Here is a 26,715-nt window from a genome sequence, read left to right as displayed (position 1 = left end):
GTAAATTACAACACTTCAAATATATAATCCAAGTTTTTTTAAATGCAATGTGGGTTTCTGCCTCTATCACCTTTCAGGCAGTGAGTTCCAGACTCCCAGCCACCCTCTGGGGGGAGGGGGGAAATGAAAAGAACTTTCTCCTCAACTCCCCTCTAATCCTTCTGTAATTTGTCTTGTGGATGGCAGCATCCTTTCATCAGAGCCCTGCGACCACCTGAGCTTGGACACTGTTGAAGGATTGGGAGAGGTGTGTGTGTGTGTGTGGTCCATGGAAATTAGAAATAACTGCGAAGATTCCCCCTGCGTGAAAAACAAAATAGTCAATGGAACACTTCAAAATAAAGTATGTTTATGGATTTAGTTACTTGATATGTCTTTGGCATTAACCTCATCATGCTCATCTGCAGACTTGGACAGTCTTCTTTTAGCCACCATGGTGTGAAGCTTAGGCCTTCTCCTCCTCCAGCTCCACTTGCAGCAGATTACCGACAACCAGACTCGTCCAGCCCGCCACTGGAGCACAGCCACTGCGCATGCGCCTCTGCCCACGGCGCCTGCACAAGGGACTCGGAGCATGCTGGGACTTGTAGTCTTGTCCCATGGAGCCCGCTCACTGGGATTCAAAACCCCCTTTCAAAAGCAAAATACAGAAAATTTTGGAAATGCCTAGGGCAGCACGAAGCGTCAAGTTGACGATTCAGGCGCGTAGACGTCATCACAACACCTGTTGAGTATTTCCAACGTTTCGTGTCAGCAACATCTGCAATTTGCTCTGTGCATATTTCCCCTTTCATCAGAGCCCTGTGACCACCTGAGATTGGACACTGTTGAAGGATTGGGAGGCTGGTCAGCTAGAGGTGTGTGTGTGTGGTCCACAGAAATTAGAAGTAACAGAGGAGATTCCCCCTGCGTGAAAAACAAAATAGTCAATGGAACACTTCAAAATAAAGTATAAGTTTATGGATTTAGTTACTTGATATGTGTTTAGCATTGACTTCATCATGCTCATCTGCAGACTTGGACTGTCTTCTTTTAGCCACCATGGTGTAAAGCTCAGGCCTGCTCCTCCTCCAGCTCCACTTGCAGCAACTAAGACGTCTGTAAACGCGACATGAAGTCCTGTGACGTTGATCACCAGTCGTGGGAGTCAGTTGCCAGTGATCGCCAGAGCTGGCAGACAGCCATAAAGGCGGGGCTAAAGAGTGGCGAGTCGAAGAGACTTAGCAGTTGGCAGGAAAAAAGACAGAAGCGCAAGGGGAGCGCCAACTGTGTAACAGCCCGGACAGCCAATTTTATCTGCAGCGTCTGTGGAAGAGCCTGTCACTCTAGAATTGGCCTTTATAGCCACTCCAGGCGCTGCTCCACAAACCACTGACCACCTCCAGGCGCTTATCCATTGTCTCTCGAGACAAGGAGGCCAAAGATGAAGAAGATATTTCCCCTCCCCACAACATTTAGTGCGTTTCAACAAGCATGCAATCACTCCAACATACAGAGGAATGCACCAAGAAAAAGTGTGCAATGTAAAACCAGAAACTCAATTAATTATTTTTGACAATCACTCCAGAGCTTTCTGGGAAAGAAAATGGTCTTTATGCAAAGGTGGTGGTTGGGAGGGGGGGGGGGGTCGACACATGTTCAAGTTTTAATTTCTCATGAAAGGTCACAGACCTGAAACATTAACTCTGCCTCTCTCGCCACAGATGCTGAGTATTTCCAGCATTTTCTGATTTAATTTCAAGCTTTAACTTGTTGACTTTTTAAACTGGTTTGGTGATAAAGTCTGACATTTTACCACCATTGGAGAGATAATATAGCAATTAATTACCCTGCGACATCAGGTTACGAGTGCACACAAACAATATCAATCATCCAAAAAATCTTCTTGTTTTGCAGGGTGAGAGCAGGAGGCTGAACGTAAGTTTCGCGTGGGCACGTTGTCTACGTATTACGTTAGTTAATTTATGCAAGAGGCCGAAGCGACGTCATTTCCGGTGGAAGATGGCGGAGCCTGAGCTGCTGCTGGACTCCAACATCAGGCTCTGGGTCGTGTTGCCCATCGTCTTCATCACTTTTTTTGTGGGCCTGATCCGGCATTACATCTCCATTCTCCTACAGAGCGATAAGAAACTTACAGAGGAGCAGGTTTCCGACAGGTAGGCAAAATACTTTCAACAAATAATGACTTGCTCCATCTCCATGGAGACCATTTTCTTTCCCAGAAAGCTCTGGAGTGATTGTCAAAAATAATTAATTGAGTTTCTGGTTTTACATTGCTAACTTTTTCTTGGTGCATTCCTCTGTATGTTCTAGTGATTGCATTTTTAAAAGTATTTAAATAATGTTTAATTTGCCATCTCTCACTTCTAGCCTTATGTATAGTACCTGTGAAAGGGGTTGAAATGAAGGGTGAAATCTGGTCTGTGGTCTCTGTGGAGATCCTGATCCTCAGTAATTGAAACACAGTTTATTCTAGGCTGATTTCACTTGGGAGACACATGGGGAACAGTTTGTGGGAATTCTTTAGAAAGGAGTGGTTCTACACAAGGTGTACACAATGGAAGGGCATAGGTTAGCTCTGCGATATCTGAGATGAACATTGAATGTGTTGTTCATGCTTGGATGACAAAAGCAAACTGTGATTGAGACTGACTGAAGTTGTGCACTGCTGTTAGACTTCCTTCTGGTGACATTCCAATTTTTAAGATACTTTCTCGCCATACCAATTTTATTATTGTGTTGTCAGAACAGTACTTCTGGTTTGTGCTCTACATTGAATAGCGTGGGTTGAATGTTTTTGTAAAAAATTATTTTTTAATTGGTGACTACATACATACGTGTTGGATGGCCTGCATTCTCAATAATCAGCTGCAGTTTTAATCTACATATACATTCAGTACTGGTATAGTTTACGTTATAAATAAATGAAATTGAAAACTTATGATCCAAGATTTCTCAGGGCAAAAAACAATCCCTGAACAGCACGACTGCCCAGTTGTATATTGAGTTTTATTCTGTCCTTAAACTATAGTCTATAACCTTACTGAGCGATGAGCGACTTGATGTGTTGCAGATTTAGCCACAGGATCTGCATCCTGCCCATTGTCATTTGGGACACATTTTCTCCCTTTTACATTTATCCAGGAAACAGACCATTCCCCTAGTTGAGAGAAGCACACCCAGTGGTGGTATTCTGTAACCAAACTGTAAGAGTAATCGGGGATGATGTGTGCTCTGGTTGAATTAGTGATTTTTAATTCCACCTCATTTCTTATGCAATAGAGTCCAGCTTCCACTCAACATCATAAAGAGCAGGACTGAAGAGGTGTGGACAAGTATTCTATCCTGGCAATGGTATTTGGCAGCACAGGTGTTTGGTGCCATTTGTTGCAATAGTAATCTGCCTTAATTATTGAAAAATTCTTGTCCAGTGTATATTGGCACTTTATTTAGAAAGTGTCAAGCATACAATCTTTGAGTACATTTTCTGGATGTAAGATTTCCACAGTATGCACAAATTTTCCATTATTTTGTAAAAGCAGTTTTTCTATATCTTTTAAAACTAACTGACCTAAATGTTGTTTTAAAAGGATCTGCAAAAAATAAGTATGACAGGTGTTCTATTTTCACTGTATTGATACAACTACCTGATTAACTATACTGTGCCCTAGTACTCCAATTACCTAATGTATCCGTTGTTACTCCCTCCACTGATCTTCCTTACTGCTAGACCAAGCTTGTGTCTTCAGGGCAGACCTATGGCCTTTTAACCTGGGCATTCTTCGTTGTACCTACTGTGTGGCATGCTGTTTGCTCTCCCTGAACAGCCACTTGAGTTCCCTTACTCTCCTCTCCCATTGTCTATCCCATTCAATGTGCTTCTTAGCAGTCAACTTCATTAACCTTCCTCTTGCTCTTCCTTCCCTCTCCCCTTTTTTCACCATCTGAGTTTAGACTCCACTAAACTTGGCTGCAAGTTAGTTTGTGGACAGTTAACTTTTTTCTCTGTATTTCCTTGTGTCTTCTGACCATGGAGACATGTAACACGTCTCCAGGTCTTATCTTGCTAAATCCTGATGCTGCTCAACCACCTTTTCCTCCCTTGAACACCTCTCCCTGTAATGCCCATTGTCTATCATGGAGCCCCTTCAGAGTCACCAGTATCTTTATCCTAAAATTTCCTCAGTCAGCCGACCCTTTTTGCAACTCCTCATCCCAAACTGTACTCCGGTTCACCCCAGTCCATCTCATCTGATCTTCCTCACTTTTTTTATTCCTCCACATATTCTAATTGTGTCCACTTCCATCTTATCATTAACTTTTGTTGTTGCATCGTCTCTTTCAAGGTTAACAAATCCATGCCTCCTTCTAACCTCTGTGTCGTCTTTTGCCCCTGGAAAAAATTTACATGCACCATTACCACTGGTCTGTCCCTTGCACTGACAGCAACAAGTCCATCAAATTGCATTCTATTTAAGAAAGGTTGTAGAGATAAGCCAGGGAACTACAGACCAGTGAGTCTCACGTCAGTGGTAGGGAAACTATTGGAGAAAATTCTGAAGGAGAGAATCTATCTCCACTTGGAGAGGCATAATTTGATTAGGAATAGACAGCATGGCTTTGTCAGAGGGAGGTCATGCCTAAATTTGATTTGAATTTTTTGAGCATGTGACCAGGTGTGTAGATGAGGGTAGTGCAGTTGATGTAGTTTACATGGATTTCAGCAAAGCCTTTGACAAGGTCCCACATGGAAGACTTATCAAGAAAGCAAATGCACACGGGATACAGGGTAACTTGATGAGGTGGATTCAAAATTGGCTTAGCTGTAGGAGACAGAGAGTGATGACAGACGGCTGTTTTAGTGACTGGAAGCCAGTGTCCAGTGGCGTACCACAGGGATCTGTGCTGGGTCCCCGATTGTTTGTCATTTATATAAACGACATAGATGACTATGTGGTGGATAGGATCAGTAAGTTCGCGGATGACGCAAAAATTGGCCGAGTGGTTAACAGTGAGGTGGAGTGTCTTAGGTTACAGGAAGATCTAGACGGGATGGTCAAATGGGCAGAAAAGTGGCAGATGGAATTTAACCCTGAAAAGTGTGAGGTGATACACTTTTGAAGGAGTAATGTGACACATAAGTATTCAATGAATGGCCTGACACTGGGAAGTTCCGAGGAACAAAGGGACCTTGGCGTGTTTGTCCATCGATCTCTGAAGGCAGAAGGGCAGGTTAATAGGGTGGTGAAAAAGGCGTATGGGACACTTGCCTTTATCAATCGAGGCATCGATTACAAAAGCAGGGAGGTCATGTTGGAGTTGTACAGAACTTTGGTAAGAGCACAGCTGGAGTACTGTGTGCAATTCTAGTCGCCACATTATAGGAAGGATGTGATTGCATTGGAGGGGGTGCAGAGGCGATTCACCAGGATGTTGCCTGGGATGGAACATTTAAGCTATGAAGAGAGGTTGGATAGGCTTGGGTTGTTTTCGCTGGAGCAGAGAAAACTGAGGGGTGACCTGATCGAGGTGTACAAGATTATGAGGGGCATGGACAGGGTGGATAGGGAGCAGCTGTTCCCCTTAGTTGAAGGGTCAGTTACAAGGGGTCACAAGTTTAAGGTGAGGGGCGAGAGGTTTAAGGGAGATTTGAGGAAGAACTTTTTTACCCAGAGGGTGGTGATGGTCTGGAATGCCCTGCCTGGGAGGGTGGTAGATGCAGGTTGCCTCACATCTTTTAAAAAGTACCTGGATGAGCACTTGGCACGTCATAACATTTAAGGCTATGGGCCAAGTGCTGGCAAATGGGATTAGGTAGACAGGTCAGGTGTTTTAATGCATCGATGCAGACTCGATGGGCCGAAGGGCCTCTTCTGCACTGTATCATTCTGTGATTACTTGCACAGATATTCCTCCCCTGCAGGGAATGGTGCTGGTGTCCTTCCTCCAGCCTTGCTGCTGATTTTAGATGTGAGGAGCTCATGGACTTCTGTTTCCAGAATCGTTTGCATGTGCTATCATCTCCCCTCTATCCTTGCCCCAAAACAAGGTCCCGCGCCCCCTTCACTCTGTAATTTTTCAGCATTCTTCTCCGCCAGCTATGTTGGGTTTTTCCTTCATGAAGCTCCCCCAGCGTCATCTTGTCCCCATATTTTGGGCATTATTAACTTCTCCCATTCTTCAGCTGCTGCCCTCACCCTTTTTAAAACCACCCCACTCTCCTTGACTGCAGTTTCTTGCAAACTACCATCCTACCTCTGACCATCCCTTTCTTCCAATAGTCCTTAAATTGCTATTGGTGCACACCTCTGCATTTGCCACTCCTTGACCATTTTGACAATTTCAGATTGTTGACTCCATTCTCCAAGATTCTCATCCTTGGTTTCAAATGCTTCCACAGACTCGCTCCACACTATTTGGGTAATCTCCAACAATATATTCCAGTTTGCATCTTTCATTCCTCTGATTTAAGATTACTGCTTGTCTTCTGCAACTAGTAGCTGATTTTTCAGCGACAGTGTTCCCTTCCTCTGGAACTTTCTTCTCAAGCTGCTTTGCCTTGTTATCCCTCTCTGTCTTCCAAAGCATCTCAAAACCTTCCTTTTAATGCTACATTTTTGTCTCACTTCTCCCACTCCAATGCCCTTATTTTCTGCTTGAAGTCCATGTCTTATTGCACCTCCCTCGTAAAGTGCTTAGACAGTTTCATATAAGTGTTAGGTAATTGTAAGGAGGTAGTTCTAATTTTCTGATTTTAAGGGCTTCTTTGATGCATACATTTAATCTTAAACTCACAACAATTGAGCAAAAATTTTATTTCTTCAGTTAATAAACCTTTTGTACTTAATTAAGTGCATTTGTGTCTTTTGGACTAAACTTCTTTTAAATTTGGGGTGTTGACAGCATCTCAAAGAACACCAGGCAAAATATTTTATTGCTGCATTGTTCTGAGACTGATGAACTGTTTTAAACAACTGTTGATTTCTGCCAGAGGTTGAGAACATGTCTCCCTCGTTCCTAATGGCCACAGCATCTTGTGCAGAACTCTGCCTTGCTTGTGAAATCTGTACTAAGCTGTTGGAAAGTCAATTCATTAGAATGGTTGGATTGGTGAAACAAAGAAAGACGTACTTAGCACCTTATGTCTCTCAAATCACTGCATGTACAATTACTTCAAGGTACAGTGGATGTTGGGTCAGCAGATGTGGTAGTCATTTTGAGTACGAGTAGTTCCTACTAACAACAATATGATCTGTCTTTGATTATTGAAGGAGGAACGTTGCCAGAGACACCGGGGAAACTTCCTACTTCTCTTGAGATATTACCATGAGATTTTTAACATCTGCCAGATTAAAGCATTCAAGCCCTTAGTTTAATTTAAGGTGCCACATTAAATCAGATCACTGGTAATTTAGCACCCTCTGTTTTGGAGCCTGGATTTGATTGAGCCTTGATTTTGTTCAAAGAACTTTGTGTTCTTGTGTTCCATATTTAGGATTTAACAAAGTACTATTCAGCCTCCGACACTGACTGTTTAATCACCTGATTGTATCTGTGGTAATGTTTTGGTATTTGCATTTACTTTCCAACCACGGAAGAGACTTGTTTCTTAGTTTTTGTAACATGAGCGGAACACTCAGCCTTCATGGAAGCGTCAAACTGGTGGCATCAGATCAGCTGCCTGTTATGCAGAATACAAAGGAAGATTATGTGGGGTGTTTAATAGGCAACCAATCTGATGCTTCTCCCACTGGAGTTGAAAGTTCTGGCCATGGTATTGAAGATAATATAGATACATGAAAAGAAAGATGGGTTTGAGGGGAAAAGAGCAGAGGTAAGGTAGATGTGATTTGCGTTGGTAGGAAGGTGGTAATAGTGTGATCCAGGTACTTGTGCTGGGACTTATGCTTTTTGTTTTCTACTTCTGTAAATTTAGGCAAAATTGGAAAAAGGAATGGTGTTGAACCTTGCTGATCTCAAATTAAAGGGCTTGTGCAAACTGAGAAAAGTAGCAGCAGTAATAGACTAGTGGGGCAGGAGTTAAATGGCAGATGCAGTTCAATGAAGAGACATGCTTTTTTGATATACGTGAATGACTTGGATATTGGAATACAGAGTAAAAATTCAAAATTTGCCAATGATACCAAACTTGGAGGTGCGGCAGACAGTGAGGATAATATCAATCAACTGCAACAGGACATAGGCTAGCAGGATGGGCAGATAAGTGGAAGATGGAATTTAATACAGAGAAGTATGATGTGATGCATTTTGGTAAAAGGGATAGGGAAAGGCAATACAGGCTAAATGGTACAATTCTAAAGAGTGTACAGGGACAGAGGGACCTGGGGGTTCATATGCATAGATCTTTAAAGGTGGCAGGACATACTGAGAGAGTGGTTAGCAAAACATATGGGATCTTGGACTTCATAAGTAGAGGCATTGAGTACAAAAGCAGGGACGTTATTCTGAACTTTTATAAAGCTTCGATCAAGCCACAACTAGAGTATTGCATCCAGTTTTGGTCACCACTTTCGGAAGGATGTGAGGGTACAGAGGAAATTTACCAGAATGGTTCCAGGATGAAGGATTTTAGCTACAAGGTTAGGTTGGCGAATCTGGATTTGATCTCCTTAGAGCAAAGGATATTGAGGGGAGATTTGATAAGGGTGTACAAGATTCTGACAGATTTAAATAAGGTAGTCAAAAAAAAATATTCCCTTTAGCTGATGGTACAAGGACTAGGGGACACAGATTGAAGGTTTTTGGGCAAGAGATGTGGGGGAATGTGAGAAAGAGCTTTCTTAAGCAGCGAGTGGTAATGACCTGGAACTCGTTGCCTACGAGAGTGGTAGAAGCGGAGATGATAAATGATTTCAAAAGGAAATTGGATGGGCACTCGAAGGAAATAAACTTATAGGGCAATGGGGATAGAGCCGGGAAATGGGACTGACTGAATCGCTCTGCAGAGAACAGCATGGACTCGGTGGGACGAATGGCCTCCTTCTGTGCAATTTAGGACCCCGAGTACATTTTGGGGAAAGGGAGTATACTTTTGAACAGTAGGACCATTTAAGGGTCTCCCTTTTAAGATGGAGATGAGGAATTTCTTCTCTGAGGGTTGTTGATCTTTGAAATGCTCTTCCCCAGAGAGCAGTGGAGGCTGGGTCGTTGAAAATATTCAAGGCTGAGTTTGACAGATTTTTGATCTACAAGGAAGATTGTGAACATTGGTTTCCTTTCAAGAGCTAGTGTGGATAATGCTATGGTTTATTTCCTTGTTTACCTATTTTTAAATAAATTCACTTGACAGTCAAAGTTTGAAACAAGATCTGATGAAGCACTGTCACGATTCATAGAGGAAAATCTTGTGGAGGCATAGGATAATTCCAGCCAGCAATTAAACATTCTCCGTTATCCTGGGCATATTACTGAAAGCTTAAACCTCGATATCAGTGCTGAGGAAAATGCTACCATAGGAAATTTGAGCTCACCTTAAGAGTAATCAAAATATGGCAGCTGGGAGATATAAAGAGGGATATAAAAAGAAGGAAAAAATCTAATAGTTAAACAGTAATAATTTGTAAATGTAAATCTGTGTCAAACAACAGTTTGTAGCATTTCCAACAGTTATGCTCAGATGTAGTGCAAAAGTTGCACAGAATAACCACTGGAGGGAGTCTAAGATAACTGAACAGAATTGGAAAAAGTACAGGAAGGTTAGTCGACTGTACAGCTAATGGTTCATGGAAGGTAACTCCGCTTGTGTGGCAAACCTATTGGATTCGTGGTGTGTCTCCTAAAACCAATTGCTGTATTTTTTTTTTACACACCATTACTTTCTAGTGTGTACCCTTCACCTACTGCACACGCATCTGATGCTGCAGTCAAATCGTTTTGATTTGGATATTAAAGAAAAGGGAAATAACTTTTTTTAATAAGTTAACGATGAACTGAAATACTGTATTGGCACTCGACCATGTTAAATAAGTGCAAAACCCATGACAGTTTTGAAGGAGGGTATCAAACTACAGTTAAAGATGTTGACATTTCAGTCTGCTGAGCAAAACTTCACTTTCCTTTGCACTTACTGTATCGTCTGTTAAAATATAATTGCTTTGTTTTCTTTTTGCAGTCAAGTTCTGATCAGAAGTAGAATTTTGAGAGAAAATGGCAGATATATTCCAAAACAGGTAACACTGAACTTCTCTCCTTAGTCCCACAAGCATATCTTTTTGGCCATTGGACGAGAAGATTAATGGTCAACTAATGTGTGGGTTTGAGCCAATGTAGTTCATTGTTAAATTGAATGGCACAAAGCACCTGAGAGACTGTAGGCTTAACCATCTGATTTTATTTAAAGGACCATGTACTATTCTGCAGTATGGAGGGTGGGTATCTGACTTATTCCTCTGCTGTTCTTGATCCATTACTGGGAGGAGGATGAAAGAGGCTCAGTATGACTGCTTCAGTTTTTCCTGTTTCAGTTTTTCAAATTTTATCCTAAAACCTATATCGCTCCATTGTCATCTGTAATGTTCTCTCTTTACTTTGGTTCAAAAATGTCAACGTTTTTCAGATTCTTTTCCCTTTCTAATGACCGTCACCTTGCTTTTTCTCCAGTATTTTTCCTTTGAGTGCAGTGAATTGTGCTGGGATATGGTTCTATAGGTGGGAACTGCACTACAGTAACTCGCCCAAGTTGCTATTCCTGACGTGGATATTGAGTATGTTTGATTGCAGCCATGTGTCATATTGTTCCCACTTGACATCCAAACATGAACTTGTAGCATTCTAGAGGGTTCAAAAATAATAAATTTATGTAATCACCCAAAGTGCCAGATCAAACTAGAAACTAGATAGCTTAATATGTACCCAGGTTTCTATATAGATTGGATTAATTCTGTGTATTTCTAACCAGTAATTTTCTTTTTCTCTTATGGTGAAGTTACAACATATTTAAATTGATCTAACTCCCTATTTTTAATATTCCAGTCCTTCCTAACACGGAAGTATTATTTTAACAACCCAGATGATGGATTTTTCAAGAAGACCAAAAGAAAAGTTGTTCCACCTTCTCCCATGACCGGTAATGGGTTTTCTTATAAGATGTGTAGAGGATGTGTAATCTCTCTCTTTCACATGAGATCCGCACAGAGGTGAACTTAAAAGAGCTTGTAGAAATATTCAAAAAAGAGTAGATGTGTTCCCCTAGTATCTCAACCACTTATCCCTCAACCAACATCACTAAAAAATAGATTATTTGGTCATTTATCTAATTTCAGTTTATGGAATCTCTGCATGCAAATTGGCTTCTATGTTGCCTAGATAACAATAACGACCGCACTTGGGATTCAATGATTATCAAGTGCTTTGGAACATCCTAAGGCATTATATAAGACAATTTATATAATTATATAAAGCTGTTAAGCTGTTTTCTTACTAACTATGGCACATGAAAAAATATCTGTGAACTGGCTGGGTGAAGAATCCACAGAATCGATACAGTGCAGAAGGAGGCTATTTGGCCCATTGTGTCCGCACCAGCTCTCTGAAAGAGCTTCATTCAGTTCCATTCCCCTGCCTTCTCCCCGTAATTCTGCACATTCTTCCTTTTCATATAACTCTCTAATTCCCTTTTGAATACTTCAATTGAACCTGCCTCCACCATGTTCTCAGGCAGCGCATTCCAGACCTTAACCACTCGCTGGGTGAAAAAGTTTTTCCTCATGTTACTTTTGCTTCTCTTACCAAATACTTTCAATCTGTGCCTTCTCCTCCTTGATCCTTTCATGAGTGGGATTGGTTGCTCTCTATCTACTCTGTCCAGACCCCTCATGATTTTGAATACCTCTATGAAATCACCTCTCAGCCTTCTCTTCTCCAAGGAAAACAGTCCTAACTTCTCCAATTTATCTTCATAACTGAAATTCCTCATCCCTGGAACCATTCTCGTGAATCTTTTCTATACTCTCTCCAATGCCCTCATGTCTTTCCTCAAATGCAGCACCCAGAATTGGATGCAATACTCCAGCTGAGGCAGAACTAGTATCTTACACATAATAAAAACAAGAAATGCTAGAACCACTCAGCAGGTCTGGCAGCATCTGTGGAAAGAGAAGCAGAGTTAACGTTTCGGGTCGGTGACCCTTCTTCAGTTCCGAAGAAGGGTCACTGACCCGAAACGTTAACTCTGCTTCTCTTTCCACAGATGCTGCCAGACCTGCTGAGTGGTTCCAGCATTTCTTGTTTTTATTTCAGATTTCCAGCATCCGCAGTATTTTGCTTTTATTTTAGCATCTTACACAAGTTCAACATAACTGCCTTGCTCTTGTTCTCTATGCCCCTATTAATAAAGACCAGGATACTGTACGCTTTATTAACCGCTTTCTCAACCTGTCCTGCACCTTCAATGACTTATGCACATATGCACCCAGGTCCCTCTGCTGCTGCACCCCTTTAAAATTGTACCATTTATTCTATATTGTCTCTCCATGTTCTTCCTACCAAAATGAATCACTTCACATTTCTCTGCATTGAACTTCATCTGCCACCTGTCCGCCCATTCCACCAACTTGTCTATGTCCATTTGAAGTTCTACACTATCCTCCTCACAGTTCACAATGCTTCCAAGTTTCGTATCATCTGCAAATTTTGAAATTGTGCCCTGTACACCAAGGTCTAGGTCATTAATATATATCACAAAAAGCAAGGGTCCCAACACTGATCCCTTGGGGAACTCCACCACAAATTTTCCTCCAGCCCAAAAAACATCCATTAACCACTACTGTTTGTTTCCTGTCACTCAGCCAATTTTGTATCCATGTTGCTACTGTCCCTTTTTTTGTTTGCTCACAAGTCTGTTGTGTGGCACTGTATCAAACACCTTTTGAAAGTCCATGTACACCACATAAACAGCATTGCCCTCATCAACCCTCTCTGTTACCTCCTCAAAAACTCCGGCAAGTTAGTCCCTGAAGAAGTCCATGCTGGCTTTCCTTAATTAACTCACATTTATCCATGTGATTATTGATTTTGTCCCTAATTATTTTTTCCAGAAGTTTTCTCGCCACCGAAGTTAAATTGACTGGCCTGTAGTTGCTGGGCTTATCTTTACACCTTTTGAACATGGGTGTAACATTTGCAATTCTCCAGTCCTCGGGCACCAGCCCAGAGTCTAAGGAAGACTGAAAAATTATGGCCAGTGCCTCTGATTTCCACCCTCACTTCCCTCAGTATCCTTGGATGCATCTCATCCAGCCCTGGGGTTGTATCCTCCTTAAGTAAAGACAGCCTATCTAATACGTCCTGCTTTTCAATTTTAAACTAGTGTCTGACTTATCTCCTCTTTCAACATTGCCTGGGTTGCATCTTCTTCCTTGGTAAAGACAGATGCCAAGTATTTATTTAATACAAAAACAAGAAATGCTGGAATCACTCAGCAGGTCTGTACCTGGCATCTGTCATAAGCACACTCTTTCTTCTTTATCTCAATCTCTCCCTCTTTTGTCATCAAGGGAGCTCTGGATTTGTTTACCCTGCCTTTCCCGTTTGAAGGAACATACCTTGACTGTGCCCGAGCTATCTTTTCTTTGAAGGCAGCCCATTGATCATCTATCAGTTTTCCTGCCAGCTTTTGACTCTAATTTATTCACCCCAGCTCCATTCTTACCCCATTGAAGTTGGCCTTCCCCCAGTTAATTATTCTTTCCCTGGATTGCTCTTTGTCTGTTTCCATAGTCAACCTAAACCTTATGAGACAATGATCTAAATGCTATCCTACTGATACTTGATCCACTTGGCCCACCTCATTCCCAAGAACCAAGTCTAGCAGCGCCTACTTTCTCATTGAACTAGCAATATACTGTTGTAGAAAATTTTCCTGAACACACTCTAGGAACTCTTGCCCCTCACTGTCCTTTACACTACTATTATCCCTGTCTATGTTTGGACAATTGAAGTTCACCATTATAACTAGCCTATAATCTTTGCACTTTTCTGTAATTTTCTTGCAAATTTGTTCCTCCATGTCCTTCCCACTAGCTGGTGTCCTATAGACAACACTGAGCACTGTACCCGCACCTTTTTTGTTCCTTAGCTGTAGCCAAATTGATTCTGTCCTCGCCCCCTCTGGGACATCCTTTTTCTCCAGCACTGCAATGCTCTCCTTAATCAGTACAAAGAACAGTACAGCACAGGAACAGGCCATTCGGCCCTCCAAGCCTGCGCCGATCTTGATGCTTGCTGAAACTAACACCTTCTGCACTTCCGGGGCCCATACCCCTCTATTCCCTTCCTATTCATATATTTGTCAAGATGCCTCTTAAACGTCGCTATCGTATCTGCTTCTACCACCTCCCCTGGCAGCAAGTTCCAGGCACTCACCACCCTCTGTGTAAAAAAAACTTGCCTCGCACATCCCCTCTAAACTTTGCCCCTCGCACCTTAAACCTATGTCCCCTAGTAACTGACTCTTCCACCCTGGGAAAAAGCTTCTGACTATCCACTCTGTCCATGCCGCTTATACTTTGTAAACCTCTATCATGTCGCCCCTCCACCTCCGTCGTTCCAGTGAAAACCATCCGAGTTTTTCCAACCTCTCCTCATAGCTAATGCCCTCCAGACCAGGCAACATCCTGGTAAACCTCCTCTGTACCCTCTCCAAAGCCTCCACGTCCTTCTGGTAGTGTTGCAGAATTGCACGCAATATTCTAAGTGTGGCCTAACTAAGGTTCTGTACAGCTGCAACATGACTTGCCAATTTTTATACTCTATGCCCTGACCGATGAAGGCGAGTAGTGTCACTCCTCCCCCTTTTTTCCCTTTCCTATCTTTCCTGAACACCTTGTATCCAGGAATATTTAGCACCCAATCCTGCCCTTCTTTGAGCCAGGTCTTTGTTATAGCCACACCATCATATTTCCACGTGTCAATCTGCCCCTGTACCTCACCAGTCTTATTAACCACACTTCGTGCATTCACATGCATGCACATTAACCCTGATTCAGACTTTATATCCTTCTCCCTTACTCTGACCTCACCTAATAACATACTATTTCCTACTCTTGTGCTATCTATCTCCCTCAGTATTCTGTGCATCTTGGTATTCCTCTCTAATACTTGCTCCTGGTTCCTACACCCCACACAAGTTACCAGTTTTGCTTCCCTCCAATCTGAGCTCACTCTCAGGTTCCCATCCCCTTGAGAATTCAGTTTAAACCCTCCCCAACAGCACTAGCAAATCTCCCTGCGAGGATATTCGTCCCAGGCCTGCTAAGATGCAACCCGTCCATCTTGTGCAGGTCCCATCTGACCCAGAACCGGTCCCAATGTCTCAGAAATCTGATGCCCTCCCTCCTACACCAGTTCTCCAGCCATGTGCTCAATCACTCAATTCTCCTATTCTTATGCTCACTTGCATGTGGCACTGGGAGTAATCCTGAGATTGCTGCTTTTGAGGTCCTGCTTTTTAACCTCCTTCCTAGCTCCCTAAAATGTGCTTTCAGGACCTCATCCCCCTTCTTACCTATGTCATTGGTACCGATGTGAACCACGAACTCTGGCTGTTCACCCTCCCCCAGAAGAATGTCCTGCAGCCGCTCCATGACATCCTTCACCCTGGCACCAGGGAGGCAACACACCATTCTGGAGTCACGTTTACTGCCGCAGAAACGCCTGTCTGTTCCCCTAACTACCGAATACCCTATCACGACTGCTCTTCCACTCCTCTTCCTCCCCTCTTGTGCAGCTGAGCCACCTGTGGTGCCACAAACTTGGCTCTGACTGCACTCCTCTGAGGAACCATCACCCTCGCCAGTATCCAAAATGGAAAACCGATTAGCGAGTGAGATCGTCTCAGGGGACTCCTGCACTACCTGCCTGGTTCTCTTAGACTGCCTGGTGGTCATTCATTTCTTATCTGCCCATATGCTTCTCACCTGCGGTGTGACCACCTCCCTGAACGTGCTATCCATGTAGTCCTCCACCTCGCGGATGCAGGACAGTGACTCCAGCCGCTGCTCGAGTTCTGAAACCCGGAGCTCAGGCTTCTGCAGCCGGTGACACTTCCTGCGGATGTGTTCGTCTAGGACACGTGTTGCGTCCTTGACATCCCACATGCTGCAGGCTGTAAATTCCACTGAGCAGAGCTGCCCTGCCATACCTTAACTTTACAGACTATTTATTGTAAGTAGAATATCTTAGCAGGTACTCACCAAACAGCTCTTTCCACTGCACTGAAGCGGGACCCAAATACTGGAGGGTTAAAAAAGTATGAAAATAAGTAGAAAAGTGGAGCACCTCCTTCTCTTTCCCTCCCCGTGCCCCCCCCCCCTTCACCGAACTCGCCACTCACCAAACTCGAATCTTCACATTCAGCTTGCAGTCTGCATTCCGTCTGAACTCCCAAAATAATTAAGTCAAAATATTGTCAGCTTGTTTTCTAATTTATGACCTTTTGAAACTCGCAATAGTATTGCAGCATACATTTCCATCATTCCTTTGTTCTTTGTAGATGATCCATATCTCATCAGTATGTGGTGGTGATGCATTGGCACTTGACCTAAATCACCCTGGTTTTTATAGGGATGAAAAAACCTGTAAAGTTTTGGACAGTAAGTCCATCAGCATTTTAAAAGATTTTGGATGTAGATATTCTTTCAGAAAAGCTACAGCTAACCCATTCAACATGTGTTTTTCTCTTTAGATGCTGATGGGCCTGCTGTTTATTTCCAGCATTTTCTGTCTTTATTGAACCCTGATTCATGAAGTCACAGGAGTGGAACTTCATGATGTATCAGGTAGAATTCTGCACAAGATATCTCTTCCTGGGCAGCCTGTCATCAATTTTAAAGAATGAATACAGAAAATGTGCTGTTGCTAGAGACTGATAATTGTACATATATCTACATGGTCAAATATCATGATTTTACCTAAAGTAATCTGCTGACTTTGCAGTTGTTAATTAAGAATATTCGCAGGAAATTTATTTTCAATCTGCATCTGCTTTCCCCTGCCCGATGCAGTTGTTGCCTTCAGACTAATGGACAGTCAAAACTGTACATCTTTTATAATGACTTCAGAGAAGGCACTCCATGATCTGCGAACAAACATTTGTTATTGCAGGGAGTGATGGACAATCATTGAGGTCCCTCCCATCCTCCCAACATGTGCAATGTTCTCCTGTTGGAAAAAAAAATTACATTTATTTTTTCCAGTAATGCATTACAACTGGATTGATAAATATGTGGACATTTAATGGCGCAGATTGAGGAAGTATGTTGATATATTGTTTCATTACAATAAAGACTTACAAAAAGATTTGCATTTATATAGCGCCTTTCATGACCTCAGGATGTCCCAATGCACTTTACAGCCAATGAAGTATTTTGAAGTGTAGTCACAACTGAAATGTAGGAAGCACGGCAGCCAATTTGCGCACAGAAAGCTCCTACGAATAGCAGTGTGATAGCAACCAGACGATTTGTTTTAGTAAGGTTGATTGAGTGATAAATATTGGTCACAACACGGGAATAATTCCCCTGCTCCTATTTGAAATGGTCCCATGGGATCTTTCACGTCCACTTGAGAGAGCAGTCGGGGCCTCGGTTTAACGTCTCATCCAAAAGACAGACTGTGCAGCACTCCTTCAGTATGGCGCTGGAATGTCAGCCTAGATTTTTGTGCTAAAATCTCAATGTGAAATTGTAGGATGTTGGTTCATAACCATTGTTTCCCATACAAAGTTACCAATTTTAGCTGGTCTTTTGAAAGAGATGGAGAAAGAAAAAGTGAATGTAGGATAATTCCATTCTTTTCCTCCACCACCCACCCCAGCTCCAATTCCCAGAAAATACAAAATATGATCATGAATCAGCCCAGTGTGCTTGTATGCACCTCCTAATGGCTGGTTGAAGTTAGGAAAATACCTGAGAACATCTATCTGCTTCCAAATGATGCATAGTGGAATTTCACATCTGGCTTTCTTTTCCTATTTTTGTATCTTAAGGGAGAATGATTTGTTGCTTAACATGGGTGACTTGCTGATTTAAGGTCACAAGATGGCTAACAAATATGATAGAAATGGTGCCTGAACAAAAGTTCTTGCAATGCTTATGATAAAGGAGATAAGACTGAAACCTAGTGACTTTCCAATTTCATATTTTCAGACCCCACTATGGTAATGGATATGATGAAGGGCAATGTGACTAATGTACTTCCCATGATTCTCATTGGTGGCTGGATCAACTGGACCTTCTCTGGTTTTGTTACCAGTAAGTAACGCACTGTAAAAGAGTGGAAGCTAAACTTAACTATTAATATACTGTATGTAAACTGATTTCTTACTGTTTTTGGACAAACATCAACTGCAAGTAGGTGACCTCCTTTCATCAATATCGCTCAGACAGCTTCCTCCAACTGATCGCCGGGAAGACAGAAGCTATAAATTCCATTCCCTTGTAATGACTGCATCACTCGACCCAGCACGTGTAAAGCCTTGGGGCCCTCTTCAACACAGAGTTGAGATTCAAACTCCATATCCTATCCAACACCAAGACCACATTTCAATCTCTGCAACATTGCCTGCCTCTACTTCAGCCTGCAGCACCGAAACCCTCATACACAAGAAATAAGAGCCCATCGAGCCTACTTCACCATTCAAAACGTCTTGGTTGATCTTGTATTTGGTTCCACTTCCCCATCTGCTCACCGTACCCCTTGATTCCCTGAGATACCAAAAATCTGCCTATCCCTGCCTTAAATGTATTCAACAATGGGGCATCTACAGCCCTCTGGGGTAGAGCATGCCAAAGATTCACAACCCTTTGAGTGAAGTAATTTCTCCTCATCTGAGTCCTAAATGAATGGCCCCTTATCCTGAGACTGTGCCCCCCTGTTTTATATTCCCCAACAGGTGGAAATAATCTCTGTATCATCCATGCTTTTGTCACCTCTGGACATGATTTCTCCAATGTTCCCTCCTCCACCCTCTATAAACTCTTAACTGATCCAAAACTCAACATACCTGTATCCTATCCCACACCAAATCCTACTTATCCCATCACCTCCATCCTTGCTTACTTACACTGGCTTCCACTCCCCAGTGCATTAAATTTGAATTTCTCATCCTCATCTACAAATCCCACCATGATCTTTGAACTCTCATCCTAAACCTCACCTCTACTGTTTCTACTATTAAAACCTTTTAGCATTATATAAGTTTTTATTGTTAAAGTCCTTTTAAAAGTTCAAGTTTTGTTTCTGTTCACTCCCTGCCAATTTAAATTTTGTCCGCTTACCTTGAACTCTTGTTCTATGTACCCATTCCTTCACAGAAAGTGGAGTCGTATCCCCTATTAATTTTGAGTATCTCCTGGTTTATAGGAGATGCTCGTAAAGGGACAACATTTACTTTCCTTCTGATCTTGACTTCAATCTACATTTTCCCTAACATGGCTGTTGTGTTGAAGTTATTGCAGCTCTTCCAGCACTGATTTAATTTCATTGCACTGTCTTAGTGAAATTCATTTTATTCATACAATAGAAATCTACAATTGGAGTTAGTGCTACAAATGCAAATCTAGAGATAGTCTAAATGTTAAGTGTGTCGTCAGGAAATGGAGGATGGAATATTTTTGCAAATATTAAAGCACTTTCTCTTCTCTTTAGCCAAAGTTCCATTTCCTTTGACGCTGCGTTTTAAGCCTATGCTACAGCAGGGAATTGAACTACTCTCACTGGATGCTTCCTGGTATGTTGGAAAGTTCACATAAGTAAAGTGAAGAACTAGAACAGGGTATTTCGCCCATCAGCACTTATCCCTTTAGTGTATGCTACAGATGTGATGTGCCAAAAGACAGCCAACTCATGCTTTTGCGTAATAGAATACTTGCAATTATTCTACCAACTGAATTTTTCTTACCTTGCTTGAAACAAACTGCTTGTGTTGAGTGATCTTGACACTTTCAAAATCATTTTTTGCACCATACTTCAGGTATTTTTAAAAAGCCAATATCACTTCCACAAACTTAAGAAATGGAATCTTCTGGTGTTTATAAGCTAATTATTCACAATGTTAATAGACCCAAAGATAAATATTAAAATAGTTAACCTGTTGGCTTTGAGCCTCGTTCTTGTTTACAAATCTTACTGTACCTCACTGCATTTTATCTCAGTAATTTCCTCCAGTTATACATCTCTACATGCAATATCTTACTCCTGTTCCATCATCAGTGGACATTCCTTCAGCCACTGTGCCTTCAACTTCTACAACTCCCTCCCTAAGTCCCTCTCTTTCATCAGCTCATTGCCATTATCCATTGTTAAAGAAGTAGTAGCATGACATTTAGAAAATCATAACGCAATCAGGCAGAGTCAACATGGTTTTATGAAAGGGAAATCATGTTTGACAAATTTATTAGAGTTCTTTGAGGATGTAGCAAGCAGGGTGGATGAAGGGGAACCAGTAGATGTAGTGTATTTGGATTTCCAAAAGGCATTAGATAAAGAGACACATAAAAGGTTACTACACAAGATGAGAGCTCATGGTGTGGGGAGTGATATATTAACATGGATAGAGGATTGGCTAACAGGAAACAGAGTGTTAGGATCAATGGGGTATTTTCCGGTTGGCAGACTAATTAGTGGTGCCACAGAGATCAGTGCTGGAGCCGCAACTATTTATGATCTATATTAATGACTTGGATGAAGGGGCTGAGCATTATAGCTAAATTTGCAGACAATAGGTAGGAAAGCATGTTTTGAGGACACAATGTGTCTGCGAAGAGATATAGACAGGTTAAGTGAGTGGGAAAAAATTTGGCAGATGGAGTATGATATGGAAAATTGTGAGGTTGATCACTTTGGCAGGATGAATAGAAAAGCAGAATATTATTTACATGGAGAGAGACTGTAGAATGCTGTAGTACAGAGGGATCTGGGTGTCCTTGTACATGAATCACAAAAAGTTAGCATGCAGGTACAGCAAGTAATTAGGAAGGCATGTGGACTGTTGGCATTTATTGCAAGGGGGATGGAGTATAAAAGTAGGGCAGTCTTGTTACAACCGTATAAGGCATTGCTGATCTGCACCTAGAGTAGTACTGCATGCAATTTTGGTCTCATTACTTAAGGAGGGATATGCTTGCATTGAAAGCAGTTCAAAGAAGGTTCACTAGGTTGATTGCTGGGATGAAGGAGTTGTCTTATGAGGAAAGGTTGAGCAGGTTGGGCCTATACTCACTGGAGTTTAGAAGAATGAGAGGTGATCTTATTGAAACATACAAGATTCTGAGGGGGCTTAACAAGGTGAAATGCTGAGAGGACATTTCCCCTTGTGGGGGCATGTAGAACTGGGGGCACAGCTTCAAAATAAGGGGTCTCCCTTTTAAGATGGAGATGAGGAGGAATTTCTTCTATCAGAGGTCATTAATCTTTGGAATTCTCTTCCCTAGAGAGCCATGCAGGCTGTGTCATTGAATGTATTCAAGACTGAATTAGACAGATTTTTGATCTACAAGAGAGTCAAGGGTTATGGGGCGCAGACAGGAAAGTGCAGTTAAGGCCACAATCAGATCAGCCATGATCTTATTGAATGGCAGAGCAGGCTTAAGGGGCCGAATGGCCTACTCCTCCTTTTTCCTTTGTTGTCTGATTTCATCCCTCTCCTGCATAGCATTCGCCATTATAGTTCCCTGTAAATTGCTGAAATATTTTTCCTTGCATTGGGAGTGCTATAGAAATGCAGGTGTACTTCAAAGAAAAATGGGGGAGGGAGAGGAGAGATAGAAGTTTAAAGGAGCTGAACACAGTTATTAAAAGACTTATTAAAAGTTGTGAGGGACAGAGTTTTGGGGAGGGAGTTGTGGAAATCTGGGCACAATGTCTGAAGGAATGGCCATTAAGGTTTTTGGCAAAAGATGCAAGGGGAATATGAGGAAGCACTGTTTTTATGTAGGAGGTGGTAGTGATCACCACAAGGGTGGTGGAAGTGGAGACAGTCAATGACTTCAAGAGGAAATTGGATGGCCACTTGAGAGAAATAGATTTGCAGGGTTATGTGGATCAAGTGGGGGAGTAGGACTGACAGGATAGCTGCATGGAGAGCCGGCATGGACTCTATGGTCCAAATGGCTGCCTTCTGTGCCGTAAATGACTCGATGACTATGACTCTAATGGTGAAACCAAGAATAAAAAGACACAAACAAGAAAATTCTCCCTTTTCCCAATGGATGGGATACATCAAAAAGAATCATAATTCTCTCTGACTTGTTCAGTACCACTCTAAACATCCATTAAAGCAGAGTAGGCATTAACAAAAGCTGTAAATCAGAATCATAAAATGCTAGAGACTCCAGTCTACTGAAGGTCTATTGATTTTTAAATGGAAACTAGATCAATTGGGTCATTCAAGACTCTATTAAAATCCTCATGAGTTTTATATTAAAAATGCCTCAATCTCTCTCTTGAATTCCACTTTTAGACTCTTTCTGTCTTCTAATCCTTTTCTTCTGTCAATGTTCATCTGTGTGAGAAGTGCTATGTAATTGTAAGTGGATATTGTTGATGTTGGCAGAATGTAGAGACTCAAATTGTCAGTTGTAACCCAGAGTATCATTGGAGTGAGGTTATCACTGTGCAGAAGTGATGGGCTGTCTTAGTGCATCTGTTGTGATAGAATATGTAGTCCTTATCCAAAGTCTGAACAGATGAAAGTCCAATATATTTTGTCTTTTCAATTGTCAAATAGCATCAGGTCATTCCACTGTAGCAGTAAGCTACGCCAACTAGAATAGCTCCTTGTTCGTACCTGGTCTGTATTTGTCACTGTGCAGGATTGCAGGTAAAGAACAGCCACCAGTTACTGCCCATGGAGGCACAACCTAGCTTGATCTGCCTGTAGGTGAAGAGTCTAATGAAATTGGAAGAAGAAAATAAATAGAAAAGGTATGAATAACACATCATTTGATTTTGGTTGGGTGAGTTTGTCAGGTTTTCTGCTGCTATGTGGTGCACCATTTAGAAATAAGACACAAGAAAAAAAGACATAATTGGGGATAGCTTGATAATGCTTGAACATTCAATGTCTTGATTGAAGGAGGATGTCGGGTGTGGCAAGAGGTATACAAAGTTGAGAAGAGCGGAGGAACATTGTCACGTTTACTTCTAACATGTTTTTCATACCTTTCAAACTAACAGTATGTTGTTTTTTGTTTTTACTTAGGGTGAGCTCTGCATCATGGTACTTCCTGAATGTGTTTGGGCTCAGAAGCATGTATTCCTTACTCCTGGGACAAGATAATGGTAAACATTAACTACTTAGTCATTATGTTTTGATGATGCATATTGTGTGTTGCTGGGGGGTGGGGGGGGGGGGGGGGGGGGGTGGCGGAGAAGGTTGCGAGGAATGGAGCAGAAATTAGATATTATCCCACAAGGAAGGAAGTTTGAGCCTTGCTGATCTACACGTGGTGATTCATTACTAAATGGCATTGGTAGAGAAAGCAGCTCATATACACAACATTGTGAGTGGGGAATCCATAAGGGGCATCAAATAAAAATAGCCAGGTTTTATTTGGATGAGAGAAAAACCAAAAAGAGCTGGAAATACTCAGCAGATCTGGCAGCATCTGTGGAGAGAGAAGCAAAGTTGACGTTTCAGGTCAGTGATCTTTCATCAGAACTTTGCTTCTCTCTCCACAGATGCTGCCAGACCTGCTGAGTATTTCCAGCTCTTTTTGGTTTTATTTCAGATTTCCAGCATCTGCAGTATTTTGCTTTTATTTATTTGGATGAGGGTGGGGACGAAAGGGAAAGAATCTGAAATTAAGCATCCACAATTTAGTGTCTTTGATTGCTTTATTGGGGGAATTTAGTGTGACACAGCTTTTCTGTTGCACCTTGTATTGTGTTTTAAAGACTGTCTTGAGAGACCCATCAATCCTTTCAGACTCTAACATCAGGAATAGATAATCAAAAATAACAGCTGAGTTTGAGTGAGCTATGGGCTCGAACACAATTTAGTTCTAAAAGCTCCATAAACTGAGAACTTTGACTCTTATTAGAACCTCTCAGTTGTGTTGTAGCCTTGTCATGCATCACAGTCTAGCTAGTGCTGTCGTACTAAATTCCCCCAGTAAAGCAACCAAAGACACTAAATTGTGGATGCTTAATTTCAGATTCTTTCCCTTTCTTCCCCACCCTCATCCAAATAAATAAAAGCAAAATACTGCAGATGCTGGAAATCTGAAATAAAACCAAAATGAGCTGGAAATACTCAGCAGGTCTGGCAGCATCTGTGGAGAGAGAAGCAAAGTTAACGTTTCAGGTCAGTGATCTTTCATCAGAACTTTGCTTCTCTCTCCACAGATGCTGCCAAACCTGCTGAGTATTTCTAGCTCTTTTTGGTAGGTGCCAGGGATCCAATGACACCATTTGAAGAAAAGCATCTATTTCCCCCAATGCCTTGGCCAACATTTCTCCCCCAATCAACACCATCAAAAAAACGATTTAAGTGGTCATTCATTCAATTGCTATTCCTGGGATCTTGCAATATCTAATTGGGTACCATGTTTGCTTACATAAATCACTCTGCTTCAAAGTGGTTCATTGTACACTCTGAGGAATGTGATGATATGAGCTAAAGACAAGTTTTGTTTTTAGATTTTGAACAAATACATGGTACAATACTCAACTACAGTTTTGAAACTTCAAACTAGATGATTATGGAACTCTTATCCATATTCTCTGGTAGTCTTTGAGAAATAGGACTCTTTAATGTTTTGCAAATAGGCTGTAGAGACTGAAGCTGCAGGTGTTCTCTAGTCTCAATGCACAGTCACCAAAACACATTTCAAAGTGAGAAGGAAGGGAAAGATAGACTGCTTGTTGGGAGCATTTTATTTCAAAAAAATCGCTGATCCTTTGCAGTGTATTTACCAAAAGATATGTAAACAAGTATAAAAGGAAGTTATAGTTATACAGCACATTATCACATCTTTTAGAAATGTTCCAAAATCTTTTACATACAGTTAACTGCTTAGGTGTGTCATGCAGACAAAACACAGTGATGGTTTTGTGCACAGCGAGATCTTGCAAACAAGCAGTGAGCTAAATTGCTAATGAATTTATATTTGGTTGTCTGGGTTAATGGTTACAATTGGCCAAAACATCAAGCAAACTCCCTGCTCTTCAAATAATACATGGATCTTTAGGGTTTATTAGTAGCAGGGTTTATTTGTTGCACAAGGGTTTATTATCTAATAATTAGAGGAATAACAAGGCTGCTCCAACCTGAGGAGTGCACATCCTGTGCTATGTGGCAACTCCGGGACATTTCTCGGGTCCTGGATAACTGTATGTGCAGGAAATGTCGTCCGTTGCAACAGCTTGAGCTCCGGGTTGCAGAACTTGAGTAGAAGTCGACATTACTGCGGTTCATCTGTGAGGATGAGAGCTTCGTGGATAGCACAATTATGATTTAGATTTTAGATTTTTTAGATTTAGATATACAGCACTGAAACAGGCCCTTCGGCCCACCGAGTCTGTGCCAACCATTAACCACCCATTTATACTAATCCTACACTAATCCCATATTTCTACCACATCCCCACCTGTCCCTCTATTCCCCTACCACCTACCTATACTAGGGGCAATTTATAATGGCCAATTTACCTATCAACCTGCAAGTCTTTTGGCTGTGGGAGGAAACCGGAGCACCCGGAGGAAACCCACACAGACACAGGGAGAACTTGCAAACTCCACACAGGCAGGACCCAGAATTGAACCCGGGTCGCTGGAGCTGTGAGGCTGCGGTGCTAACCACTGCGCCACTGTGCCGCCCCAGATGTGGTCACCCCACAGCGTAAGAGTATGCAGGCAGAGAGGGAATGGGTGACTGCCAGACAGTCAAAACGAAATGGGCAGACAGTGCAGGAGACCCCTGAGTATGTCTCGCACTCCAACCAGTATTCAGTTCTGAATACTGAGGAAAGTGATGGTTCATCTGGGGGGTGCAGCTAGAGCCAGGGCAATAGCACCACGGTTGGCTCAACTGCACAGGGGGACATAAGGAAGACTGGAAGAACGATACTGATAAGAGATTCGATAGCCAGGGGAACAGACAGGCGTTTCTGTAGCTGCAGACATGAACCCAGGATGGAAAGTTGCCTCCCTGGTGCCATGGTCAAGGATGTCACTGGCTGCAGAGTACTCTTGAGGAGGAGGGTGAGCAGCCAGCAGTCGTGGTCCACATTGGTACCTACCAACGACATAGGAAGAGGGATGTGGTCCTGCAGAAAGAGTTTATTGAGCTAGGTAAGAAATTAGCAAGCAGGACCTTAAAAGTAGTAATCTCCAGATTACTCCCAGTACCATGCACAAGTGAGTATAGAAATAGGAGGATAGTGCAGATGAATGCATGTCTGGAAAGATGGTGCAGGAGGGGGGGCTTTAGATTCCTGGGACACAGGGGCCAGTTCCAGAGAAGGTGAGTCATGTACAGGCTGGATGGGTTGCATCTGAATAGAGCTGGGACAAATATCCTTGCGGGGCAATTTGCTAGTGCTATTGGAGAGGGTTTAAACTAACCTGACGGGTGTGGGAACAAGGAGGAAATAGCAGAGGAATACCAAGATGCACAGAATACTGGGAGAGATAGATAGCACTGGACTAGGGAATAGTAAGTTATTAGGTGGAGTCAGAGTAGAGCATGGCTACCTG

The 26,715-nt window shown here is 42.1% G+C and overlaps 2 protein-coding genes across 4 annotated transcripts in view; one reads left to right on the top strand and one right to left on the bottom strand.

Moving 5' to 3' along the window:
- fancd2 (FA complementation group D2) overlaps window positions 1-1,047 on the bottom strand; it is a 99,668-nt gene extending 98,621 nt beyond the window's left edge. For 2 of the 3 annotated variants that reach the window (XM_068052082.1, XM_068052084.1), the window contains exon 1: window positions 366-538. In XM_068052082.1, coding sequence (XP_067908183.1) covers window positions 366-435 — 70 coding nt within the window. In that variant the 5' untranslated portion in view covers window positions 436-538. Of the gene's footprint in view, window positions 1-365; window positions 539-973 lie in introns of those variants that run through there. The other variant, XM_068052083.1, reaches the window with a different exon arrangement.
- Window positions 1,048-1,978: 931 nt separating this feature from the next.
- The window catches only part of LOC137380240 (ER membrane protein complex subunit 3), a 38,676-nt gene continuing 13,939 nt past the window's right edge, over window positions 1,979-26,715 (top strand). The window contains exons 1-6 of the mRNA XM_068052081.1: window positions 1,979-2,156; window positions 10,133-10,190; window positions 10,993-11,086; window positions 18,165-18,269; window positions 19,666-19,747; window positions 23,219-23,298. Of these exons, the coding sequence (XP_067908182.1) occupies window positions 2,002-2,156; window positions 10,133-10,190; window positions 10,993-11,086; window positions 18,165-18,269; window positions 19,666-19,747; window positions 23,219-23,298 (574 nt within the window). The 5' untranslated portion in view covers window positions 1,979-2,001. The remainder of the gene's footprint in view (window positions 2,157-10,132; window positions 10,191-10,992; window positions 11,087-18,164; window positions 18,270-19,665; window positions 19,748-23,218; window positions 23,299-26,715) is intronic.

Source organism: Heterodontus francisci, chromosome 19 (genome assembly GCF_036365525.1).
Source record: "Heterodontus francisci isolate sHetFra1 chromosome 19, sHetFra1.hap1, whole genome shotgun sequence".
In the NCBI taxonomy this organism is placed as follows: Eukaryota; Metazoa; Chordata; class Chondrichthyes; order Heterodontiformes; family Heterodontidae; genus Heterodontus; species Heterodontus francisci.
This window is presented reverse-complemented; position numbering and strand designations above follow the sequence as displayed.